The 12,877-nt window shown below is 33.0% G+C and overlaps 1 protein-coding gene across 1 annotated transcript in view; it reads left to right on the top strand.

Moving 5' to 3' along the window:
- The window catches only part of LOC111045140, a 192,677-nt gene that overhangs the window by 138,098 nt on the left and 41,702 nt on the right, over positions 1-12,877 (top strand). The window contains exons 48-58 of the mRNA XM_039442087.1: positions 88-324; positions 2,148-2,488; positions 3,662-3,782; positions 4,301-4,538; positions 5,483-5,745; positions 6,791-6,979; positions 7,558-7,712; positions 8,315-8,326; positions 9,817-10,093; positions 11,070-11,206; positions 11,670-11,862. Of these exons, the coding sequence (XP_039298021.1) occupies positions 88-324; positions 2,148-2,488; positions 3,662-3,782; positions 4,301-4,538; positions 5,483-5,745; positions 6,791-6,979; positions 7,558-7,712; positions 8,315-8,326; positions 9,817-10,093; positions 11,070-11,206; positions 11,670-11,862 (2,163 nt within the window). The remainder of the gene's footprint in view (positions 1-87; positions 325-2,147; positions 2,489-3,661; positions 3,783-4,300; positions 4,539-5,482; positions 5,746-6,790; positions 6,980-7,557; positions 7,713-8,314; positions 8,327-9,816; positions 10,094-11,069; positions 11,207-11,669; positions 11,863-12,877) is intronic.

The raw sequence follows: 12,877 nt of genomic DNA on the forward strand, positions 1-12,877 counted from the left end.
TTTACTTTATTCTTTCTTCCACCAACACTCCCGAAAAATGTCTATTCATATTTATAATTTTGTATTAATTATTCTATTTTTCATCAGGTTCAAAGGAAAGCAATGCGTCTCCAGCTTTCAAAGCAGCGCTCTCTGGAGGTGATTGGTGATATCGATGATCTTCTTGATTGGTTCCGTGAGGTTGAGACCCAACTGCGGGAGGCAGAACCTCCATCTTCTGAGCCTGACGTCGTCAGACTCCAGTTGAAGGAGCATAAGGCACTCAACGATGACATCTCCGGACAGAAAGGACGAGTTCGTGATGTATTGTCCACAGCCAAGAAGGTGAGACAATTTCTGTTGAATATACAATGAATTGTAATAGTTATTTGTGCAACTAGTGCGCAAAGTGACAGTTTGCTGCACTGAAAGAAACGTTTATGCACGAGCCGTAGGCGAGGGCGGAATGATTTCTTGAGTGCAGCAGAGGAACTTTGCGCACGTATTTCACATTAAATGTTTCCTACATTTACCATTAAATATGAAAAGTGGTTGATTATGGGTAAAATGATGGCTGAAATCAATCAAATGTTTGTCTGTATAATTTTGTTATTAATAACAACTTTAATTTATTTTAAACTTGATAATCCAATTGGAAATTAATAATCGATAATTTATTCAAATTAAAAATTAAATTAATCCAATTAATTTGAAAATTTGAATAAATCCAAATAAATCTTAATAATTTCAAAATAATTTTTTAACCAATCAATTTATGAATGAAAAAATATTATTTTAAATAATGAATATTCAAAATGTATAAATTAATGAGTTCTCATTTTTTTATTTGAAAATCAGAAAAAATATAAATAGAAAAAATTCGCATTCAAAATACATGCCAACAATGTCAACAGCTGATTGGGGTGGCTGCAAGATAATACGCAAAGTAATACTTAGCGCACTAGAGCGGAAAAATGATTCTTTGCGTTCTGTAATCAGTGCAGGTCACTAATGGTCACTTTTCAAGGTAAGTGTAGGAAAAAATTATTCTTCCATGGATGTTTTCTTCCATGTAAAATATATTGACTCAGATATATTAAAAATTGTATTGCTATGTAATTTGATTGACATCATCGCAAATTACTCAATGTTTTAATTGAGGACCATTCAGTACGAGTTATTACAATTACAGTTATATAAGAAACATGAAAGTAATGCAACTGAAGAATAGAATAGAATAAAATAATAGAAAATGAAAAACGCTTAAAAAAAGAAAAAAAGCTCATTGAATAAATAAGCTACCTTAAGCGAACCTCAAAGAGGCTGCTTGACAAGGTACCATATACAAAACATGTAAATTCAAATATTAATATACATATATCAGTGAAATTTATTTTTACAAGAATTTACTTAACAGTTGAAATTATCATGATATTTTATTAATTAATTGTTGGCTCAGCTCTCAAAAATCAAAAACGTGCTATAATGTATAGTCAACCTGGACTTACATACAAAAAATAGAACGGAATGAATTACCTACAACAATCCAATACATTAATAATGTATTGCATTATGTTACATCTAAAGTATATTTATTCAACCTAATTTTCAAAACATACATCATTAGTAATGTATGGTATTAACATACTAATAATGTAATTATCATGCATATCATACATATGTATAAGTATGACTAATAACATACATAATTAGTCATTTATGTTTCACATGATTTCGCCTGATTAGTACAACTTCTATTTTCCACTTGACTTGAAAAATAATCAGTAGTGATAGTATGGAGAAAATGTGATGATTCTTGTCATTAAATGACGCAATCACCGACAATATTATAATTCTTGAATTTTTGATTTTGCGGTACTTTTTATTAATGTGAATATTGATTAAAACATGATAGAATCGAATGAGCTTTTTGGTGATTGGAAACTTTTTTGGTGAAACATTACAGTTTTATTATGTGTTGTTGTATTTTCCATAATGATGATAAAAATGAATTGTCAACCAATTTTTATTTGTGCTTTCCATAATGAATTGTCAACCAATTTCTATTTGTGTTTTCCATTTTTAATTTCCATAATGAACTGTCAAACAATTTTCATTTTTGTTTTTCTTTTTGTGTTTGAGTAAACGTTGGAATTTATTTTACTCAGGTCCTTCGAGAGTCGACCCAGCACAACGATGACACGACCGCAATACGTGAACGCACCGAAGATCTGCGTGAGACAATGGAGACAGTTTCGGCGCTGTCCAGTGACCGCCTCGGCGCCCTAGAGCAAGCGTTGGCTCTGGCTGAGCATTTCGGCGAAACCCATGCTGGACTATCGGCCTGGTTGGATGACACCGAACGGCATGTGGCTATGCTGGCTTTGCCTGCCCTCAGGCCTGACCTCATAGCTGCACAGCAGGACAAACATGAGCTGCTTGTGCATGCTGTCAATGAGCAGAGACCTCTTGTCGATAAACTCAACAAGACTGGAGAGGCTCTTATCAAGTAAGTCACCTATTATACATTACAATATCATCCAAAGGGGCACCATGTAAGGCTGGTCACTAACAATAGGACATGCATGATAAACATGTTCCATCACATGTAATAGAAACACACACACATTTTCATCATGCATGTTTTGTAATCAGCGAGAGGCTGCTAAGATAAAATAAACAATAAATAAAACACTGGAAAATTACAAATTATAATGATAGAAAAACTATCTAACTTCAAATAGAGCAGCAAAAAGAACATGAAAAATCGGCAAAACCTTACATCAAAAACTTTTTCTCGAAGCCTTTCGCTGTGATTACACAACAATGTATGTCGACATGTACATCATGCATGTCCTACCGTTATTGGCCAGCCTAGCATATCATCTAATTATACATAATGATACACTTAATCCAGATTAATACATCTACAGTATATTATTATTCTATTATTCTTCAATCATTATAAATATATATAAGGATGAATCTGAGTCAGAACTGGCACTGGCCAGAGCTTAATCTGAAAGGAGTCCTAAAAGATAAAGTCCTTGTCTGAAAGATAAGTGTCCTAATACTAATACAAAGGTGTTCGGTTTCAAAAGAAAATAATGAATAGATGAGGACTTTTCATGTTTAGTTCAAACATGTTAAATACAAATAATTTTTTTTTCGTTTCGAGTGGTGAAGTGTGATGTGAATGTGTGTCTATGTTAGTGTATAGAGATGGAACTAGTCTATATATTACATGTTTTGCTTACATTTTTTATGTAATAAAATATTGAACTTCCCCAATCTATAATAATGTTATCTTGGTTCTCGCGTGAATAGCTGGTGCTTTACACTAACATCAAAATTTCGCGCCTTGAATTATGAGTACAAATCACCTCGGTCTGATTTATAAATCATTTTGGAAGTTGAAAGTTTCTATAATTTAATTAAGACATGAAATGCAATATTCATAGATATTATTCAATTGAGTAATAACTGATCACTCATTTAATGATGGAAATAGGGAAGAATGAGGGATTGATTGTCGTAATGCAATATAGGTTTCTAGTAATTGAAATAACATAATTCATAAATTTGCTTTCAAAACGAGCTTCATGAGTTTGAAGTTGAATTAATGATAATGTTGATGTTGAATTATTTATTGTAAGAACTGATAACCAAATTATTATTTTAGGCTATGCGGAGAAGACGATGGAGCTAAAGTGCAAGATGCCTTGGATTCAGATAATGCACGATATGCGGCTCTGAAGGCCGAGATTAGGCAGAGACAGCTTGCTCTGGAAAAAGCTCTGCAGGTAAGCGCACTAATCATTTTTAACTTAGCGTCCTGATTTTGTATTTGAATGTAGGAAACCGTACTCTGTTGTTGAAATAATATAGATCTAACCATTTTGTGGGTTTACACAATAATACGATAGAGAAAATATAGCGTAAGAAGATATCCCATGGTATAGGTTGTTTATGTTCCAAATTTCACTGTTAACTCAAGCTAGATAGTCCTAGTCGTTCTTTTTGGTGGAGCTATGTAACGATGGTAGTCTCTCATACTGTGCCGTTCTTACACTCCCACCCCAACAAAACAGTAATAATACACAGTGGTAGACAGTAATTGACTTGAGCTAACAAAAAATCGGCTTGAAATTTGTAGCATAAACAACCGATACAATATCTTCTTATGCTATCTTTTCTCTATGATAATAATTATATTTAGTTATTGTTTTTTAAGACGTGGAAGTTTTTCTATACTATAAAAGGGTAATAATTTATTCATTTTTATTTTTCAACTGTACATTTTTTTTTTAATTTCTTGTAGGAGTCGAGTCAGTTCTCAGACAAGTTGGAAGGTATGTTGCGTGCACTTGCCCAAACTGCAGACCAGGTTTCATCGGCTGAGCCGATATCGGCGCATCCACCGCGCATTCGTTCTCAGTTGGATGAAAATGGCGCATTGGTCGAAGACCTTGGTAGGAGGGAGGAAGCCTTCCAGGCTGTCAGACGCGCTGCCAATGACGTCATCAACAAGGCTCCAACAGCTGATCCAGCTGTCAAAGGTACATTTACAAAAATTCTATGAACATATGTAAATAATCGTTTGATTGAATGGATGTGACATGCAACTTCGTCGAATTAATATTATCGAGTATTTTTTTTTGCAAGCAATCCGATTTTATGGACTAGTAGTAAGTATGATTATTCGCCGTTCTTATAAATCTATAAGATTTATCATAACTTGCCAAACATATGATCACAATCATGTGTTTGTCAAGTTCCATTTAATCTGATAGAGTTTATAAAGACGGAAAAAAATCGTACGTCCAAAAATTGATGTATGTGTAACTAGACTTATATGGACGTGATATAGCTAATCGTTCTCTCCAAAACAGCTTGCACACAATATATTCAAATCGATCAATCTGCTACAGAAGCGTAAATTACAAAATGTCTTCCAATAGGGCTAGTCTAAATTTAACAGGAGACGGCTGAAACTTAAATTATAATAATATTAAAACTGATCCTTTCATATAATTTGATTGATATGGATCTTGTATCCAACTGAACTGAATTCATTCAATTTGAAGTTTTTCTATCATGAGAAATGAAACGTAGATGTGTGGTTTATTTATCAAATAAATGCAGAACTGGCTCTGATCTGGTGTCAGAGTTTTCAGGATGCACTTAACAAATATATAATTACTATTCTTCCTCTATGAATTCTGTTCTCTATTCACCTAATCAAGGCCTCTGACTTGACTTAACAACTGATTTTATGCATTAACATGTCCATACGAAACAGGAGAGTGGCTCTCGAAAGAAATATTTGGCCTTGCCGAGATTAGAACCCAGGGCCTTTGGTTCATAAAGCCTGCGTCTAAACCATTCGTCTACGGCCACTCCCATATATTTTTTAATTACACAAAGAATTACATCAAATTCATTGATACTTCTAGAAGTTATGTGAAATGAATTAAAAATGCTATTGTGATATTCTTTTCAGACATCAAACGTAAACTGGAACGCCTCAATTCTCTGTGGAACGAGGTTCAGACAGCCACCAGCGATCGCAGTCGCTCTCTCGAAGATGCATTGGCGATCGCTGAGCGATTCTGGGATGAGCTGCAAGCGGTCATGGCCACGCTCAGAGATCTGGAAGACAGTCTCACTGCCCAAGAACCACCTGCGGTCAGGCCTCAGGCCATCCAGAGACAGCAGTCGGCGTTGCAGGAGATCAAATCTGAAATGGATCATGCCAAACCAGAGGTACATAATGGACAAACAATTCATACTCATATTGACACAATCTTGAGTTGATACCATCACTTGATGATGACCCCATCCCTATTTTGTCATGATGTGAAATTTAAAGACACTATGATCATTTTCTCATGTCAATTTTCCAATGATCTGAAATATCGAGACACTTTCTTCATTCTCTCATGATCTGTAATTGCAAGTCGTTGTCAACTTGAAGATACCGTCTTATATCTCTCATGATTTCGGTCTTCAGAAAAAACTCCATTAGTCATAAAATATCAAATTTGTTGATACGATCTTCAAGGATGAACAAATACAATTGTCATCACCAATAGTTTTTTAAAGTGTGTGTTTTCATCAAGATGCATTATAAAATACTTCTCAAAGTCTAATAAAGTACAGAAGTGAACCATTAATCTTTTATCCTTATTAAATTACCTTCTAAAGCTGTTGATAGTATTAACAAAGTCACTAGAAAATAAACTCTGTCTACAATCCAATTACAGTACATTAGCATGAATAGTACATTCATCTGCATCCAGATGCATGAAGAGTATATCATACATCCACTTATCAATTAAATAACATAATGAGATTTATTTATTTATCTATTCTTATGGCTTTTATTGGCCGAGTGATCCTTTCGGATGTTCTGCCCAGCCGTATGTCATTCCAATGTCACTTTCTATATACACTTGAGTTTATACAAATAATGAGATTAAATAAATTATTAATTATTACATTGAATTATATAATAATCTCATATTATCTGTCTCTTTCTTTCTCTTTTCATTTTTTCTCACTTTCATTTACCCTTATTCCACTTATTCATCATCTTCTTTTATTATTATATTATATAATTTCTTATTTCATCTTTTGTAAATTCTTAATGACACATATTGAATTGTATTAGCAACTCTCCCCTGCGCACAGGATTTTCTTTGCAGGTGATTGGTTTCTTATATTTTTGCTGAAAGTTTTGTTTTTTGTTTATTGTTTTGAAGAACCAATGAAGAAATTTTGATTTGATTTAACGAATAATCTTTTCTAGGTTGAAGCATGCAGGCAAACGGGTCAAAGTTTGATGCGCGTATGTGGAGAACCAGATAAGCCAGAAGTGCGAAAGCACATGGAAGATTTGGATTCGGCCTGGGACAATGTGACAGCTCTGTTTGCAAAACGCGAGGAGAATCTCATCCATGCTATGGAGAAGGCAATGGAATTCCACGAAACTCTCCAGGTTGGATATAAAATAAATCTTAGAAAACAACCAATTTTATCTTTAATCTTAGATAATCTAAAAAATCAATGATTTAAAATAATTAATAATATTTTCATTTTTTAATTGCTTAATTCCAAATGATTTTATTGTTTCATATCTTCATTGCAAATAAATTATTATTATTATTATTGCTGCTGTTCAACATGGAAGTTATATGTTTGCTGTATAATGAAATTATAAAACATTATGATGATTTCCACAATATTCAAATTGAATGATGGAATGTGGTTCAATAATTGAGAACAATATATTGCTCTCAAGGGCCTCTAGTAAGATATTTCAGTATAATACAGTAAAATAAGAATCAATTGTTGAATTTACAATATCCTTTGTAATATTAGGGTCGTTCCACCTGAACCAAGTATAATTTTCGGGTAAAGTTATTTCATTATGAAAGAAGTAACTTGGATATTGCAATTATTCACTTGCTGTGAAATCATAATAATTACGTGTTATTAATTATGAAGTTGAGTTAGTTCATGTTGCTTATCATTATTAATTTTCAAATAATAATTATTCGTTTTGTCTTTTTTCAGGAATTGCTAGATTTCCTGGACAAAGCTGAAGACAAATTCTCGAAACTTGGTCCATTGGGTGCCGATATCGACGCTGTCAAGAAACAAATCAATCAGTTGAAGGCCTTCAAATCTGAGGTTGATCCACACATGGTGAAAGTTGAAGCTCTGAACAGGTACGATTTGAAATTTATCATATTCAGATTTATTTACCAAAATTCATATCTATTAATAACAACACATATGTCATATTCTGTGAATTTTCGTTATAGGCCTATCATATTATTAAAATTACATGACAACATGACATGACAAAAACATGATGGGAATATATATGAAAACATAATCTTCTAATCTTATCTTACATGTTTATTTCTCACTAACAGCATTGTATCATGAAGATGATAATTTTCCAATTCAACGTATTCATTTAATAATAAACTATAACTGATTAACTTCGAAAAACATCTTTATTGGCTGTTTTCTAATTTTGAATATTTCTCATCACTTCTAGTATTTGTAGAACTAACGACTTGTGACTAAAGTTGTTCTCTTTTATTACCTGAGTTGATTTTGTAAATTTGATGGTAGTAATTAATATGTATAATTTTATTGCTGGTGAAAATTATTTTCATGGTTTTTGTGCAAATAAATCTAATCTTATAATGTGTTCAATAGTAGTTGATGTTGTAGAATAGTGTGTAATCAAGAATATACTGTACTTGATGATGTTATCAACTCTCTTTTTTTTAATTGCTTTGCTATTGGATATCAACAGTACTATCAAGAGGTAAGTGAATGTTCTCACCATTCAAAATTCATTTAACCATATATGGTTAATGATGATCATAATGATATCCATATTATATGGTAACATACATTAAGTAATATCCATAATTAAGCTGAACTTATACTCACTTAATAAAGAGTTATGCTCTCGTAAGAACCTACTTTGAAATAAAATGTAGGAGCAAACTACGAAATCATAAACAATGAATCTCGATTGCTAATGTGTGGTGAATTTTATTTTTAAAATTGTTGTTTTATGTAGTGCATAAATGGAGTGTACGATAACTATTATTGTACTATTATAATTATGAACAAAAAACCTTGTAAATTGGTGTTGTACCGTTGGAAGTTGAATAAATAAATAAATAAATTACTATCGGACATTATATGAATGAGATTTATGATAGACTGATTTTGTACCAATCCTATTTTTCATATAAAGAATTACAGTTGCTAGCCTCTTTTAAAATAAAATGAGACATCGTGGGTTACTTTATTATCTATCAGAGTTCATCTTTCTTCAATAAGAGGTCAAAAAATTGGCTCACGAGATCTCTTAAAATCAAATCAAAACATCTTATTACACAAAAAACATTGTAAATTAGTCGACGATAGAATACAGAATTCAAACAAAGCACCTATCTAGAATATTTCCTGTGTTGTTGTGAAGGTGATGCTGTGCTAGATTTGCATATTAAATGAAAGGAATTGATACTGTCAAACCACTGATTTATTAAGTGGAGGAATAATTTGAGTTACTAATTTCGGTTCTTACATTATTTATTATCAGAGTTGATAATGGTGTTGCAACCGAAACTAGTATCCCCAGTAAACTAGAGATTACTAGAAATTGATATAACAACCGAATTTAAGAGTATCACAAACTCGTAGTAACCCAAACTGTTTTAATAAATCAGTAGTTTAACAATGACAAGTTGCTTCCATTCAATTAAAATATTTTACCAACATTATACCAGCTCCTAGACACATTTCACCCCTACACACACACGTCTTGTAGCGGTATTCTTGTAATGTTAATACGATTAAAATTCAAATTCAAATCTATTTCCATACAGAAAAAAATGAGTAATACAAATACAAGATGCAATGTGAATACTAAACTAAAAATTTCAAATTCTCAAAATATTATACAGAGTAAATAAAACATAAGTAAAATTGATTGTAAGTGCATTCCGGATAATGAAATGTTATTTGATTTGTCTATTTTCTGTTCAGGGATACCTTGTAATATAAACCGAAATACAAATCTCAGTACCCTTTTTGAATTATTTTATCACAACATGTTTCGGACATTCATGCCATTTTAACTTGTGATAGAATAATTCAAAAAGGGTACTGAGATTTGTATTTCTATTTATGTGATTTGATTTGTATGGATACGATTTCCTCATGTCATTATAGATCAGCTGATCAGTGTTCTACCTTATTGATGTCAATTCAGTTTTTAATTTTACTTGGAACATTTGACAGGCAAGCTCAAGAACTAACCGAGCGCACGAGTGCTGAACAAGCGGCGGCGCTGCGTGAACCCCTGGCCCGCGTCAACCAGCGCTGGGATGACCTGCTACGCGGAGTGGTCGAAAGGCAGCGACAGCTGGAGAACGCATTGCTGCGTCTCGGTCAGTTCCAGCACGCCTTGGCTGAGCTGATGGCTTGGATCGACGGCACCGAAAGAACGCTTGACCGCGAGCTCAAGGTTGCTCCTGGCGATCCTCAGCTGTTGGAGGTTGAGTTGGCCAAACTGAAGGTGGGTTTTTGTCGATTTGTAAACTTGTCTTATCTATTACATTTAATTACTAGTACTCAAGGTCTATAAATACAGGTCATGACACAATCCCGTGATGCATTGCAAAATCGCCATTTTGTAGGGTTCTAGTTCACCAATTTTCAAATTTATTTTTAGCTGTTATCATTGTAGATTGAACATATCATGATGTGTTATTAGTAATTGTAATTGTAAAAATAATTCTTCCTACAGAATTATAGTATTTAGCAAAATAATAGAAACTGAATTGTTGATTTTTAGATTTAATTGATCGGGAACTTTAAAATCTTTTTGAAGTTGTTGGCCTCGCATGTTTCTGTCTTGTCCCAATGCCTTATGAATCATAATCCTTAGGTTACAAGAATAAGAACAATTTTTAATAACAAATAAATGAAAATCGAAGCATTTATTATTTAAATTTCATTATTAAAGAATTTAAAATCGGAATTCACATATTATCTGTACTAGAATATTGTTTTTAAAATGCATAATGCATGATTTTGTTACGAGCAAATTGAATAAGATTGGATTTTCAAATGTTCCTCCATGAAATAGGCACAAAATGACCGCTCCATAAGGAACATGGATGCCTTGACCTGGTTTTTATAGTACCGTGTTTTTATTTTCTCTGAGACACGAATAGTTTCGGGCTTCCTTCATTTCGATAATTTGCTTCATGAATGAAATACACCACATACATGGAATCTTGTCTGTAACTAACAATCACTATGACAACAAATATGGATGATTTTTATATGAATCATTTCATGTATATTTTCTATTCGAATGAAAAGTATCATTGAAGCTTTTATTGGTGAACGTTTTTGACTTTAAATTATGTCTATGAAAGTCTTTAGTGTTACACCGTACAACTGTAAACATTTTGTATATTTTTATTACGAGTTTCAAAGATTGGAGATTATTATTCAATGCTAATGGGAAATTCTTCAATTTACAGGTGTTGGTGAACGATATACAGGCTCACCAGTCCAGTATAGATACATTGAACGATGCTGGACGACAGATTATAGAACAAGGCAAGGGAACTGATGAGGCGTCTTCCACTCATGAAAAGTTGACCACACTCAATAGGAGGTAAACATCAGACATATTAAAAAATTCTCATATTTAACAATAGAATTAATATCATAGAATATCATGCGTTTCAGTGAGTATTAAATAATTCAGTTTCCAATTTATTCTTAATATCTGTAGCATTAATATCGGACTAAAATTATACACACTTTTCAGGTGAACAGTGTTTTATCCAAGTACCTTGTTCCCTCTGATGTAATGATACCCAATAGAATGTCCTCAAATTATTTAGTGTCCTCACTCCCCTAATATTTTTGTAGCACATGTTCGTTCATGATTTCAATATTAGTGTGATTAATATCACTTGTCTTTGATCATTACATTCACAATCAATTATCATTAATATAATTTCTCAATGATGATTTGATTATTGTCTCTGTAGGTGCCATTGATCCTTACATATACAATCAATTATCATTAATAACGTCTTTTCTTAATGATGATTTGATGATTGTCTCTGTAGGTGGCGAGAGTTACTTCAGAAGGCAGCTGACAGGCAAGGTGAACTTGAGGAAGCCTTACGAGATGCTCACCGCTTCTCAGCTGAGTTACAAGATCTGCTCTCCTGGTTGGGAGAGGTTGATGGCATAATCGCTGCTTCGAAACCTGTTGGTGGGTTGCCCGAAACGGCAAGTGAGCAGCTAGAACGATTCATGGTGAGTAGTTATTTCATTAATAGTTCAATCAATAATCAACTGGATTTTGAATAGTACATTTGAAATGTGATTGGCAAAAGGTCAATGACAGAAGTTCATAAAAAAATAAAGAAAGTGAACTTTGTGAGATAGTATAGCTAATGGAATCTCCATGATCAATTGGAATGCTCGATAATATAGTTCCTCTTTTCACTGCAGTGTCCAGCCTTAGAAAAGGGAAAGAACTATTGTGCTTCAGTCTAGTCATTATCAGTTATAATTGATTGGATTTAGTAATCACTTAACCAATTTTTATTTCCATATGATTGACTTGATTTACAGTTTGTTCTGAGCTGAGCACTGAGTATTACAGAGAATTGACATTTGAGGCAGACCCATTGAGGCCATTCCAAAATATGCAGTAATACTGCATATAGCATACTGTCCTTCAATGTACATCTTTAATGTAATTTTTGTTTTGTGTTTTTTAAATTATGACAAGTCACTTCTGACGCTTCCACATGCTGGCCCATAAAGCATAAGCTTATATATATAGCTGAGCACTAATGAGGCTTCTACTGATATAATTGCTGCTGTAATTTTGAAGTGATTTTTATGTTGATAAAGATCTCCTCATTGCAGTCATAGGTTCAAATATCATAAAAATAGTTAATATTTATTATTATTCTCCTAGTTTTCCAGTTGGTTAGTCGATGTTTCAGTTTAAACATTATAACAAGGAACAATACAGTTCTGCTTTGTTTATGTTTGGGTTTTAACATCATAATAAGAGACGTGCTAATACAGTTTTCACTGTAGTTCTAGCATTATTACTTAGATGAAGAAGTTATTTTCTGGCAGAACTCTTGTGTTTGCTCATTAATTTCTTCTACTTGTCTATTCTTTGCAGTAAAACTTTGCAGTACTCATGTGGTTCATTCTTTTCAGTACTCTGTCCTTAGCTGATTGGTTTCTTTCACTTGTCTATCTCTATTGGTTTCTACTTTGTATTCAAGCCTCCACAAATTTCCACAAA

This window comes from Nilaparvata lugens, chromosome X, assembly GCF_014356525.2.
Source record: "Nilaparvata lugens isolate BPH chromosome X, ASM1435652v1, whole genome shotgun sequence".
NCBI lineage: Eukaryota > Metazoa > Arthropoda > Insecta > Hemiptera > Delphacidae > Nilaparvata > Nilaparvata lugens.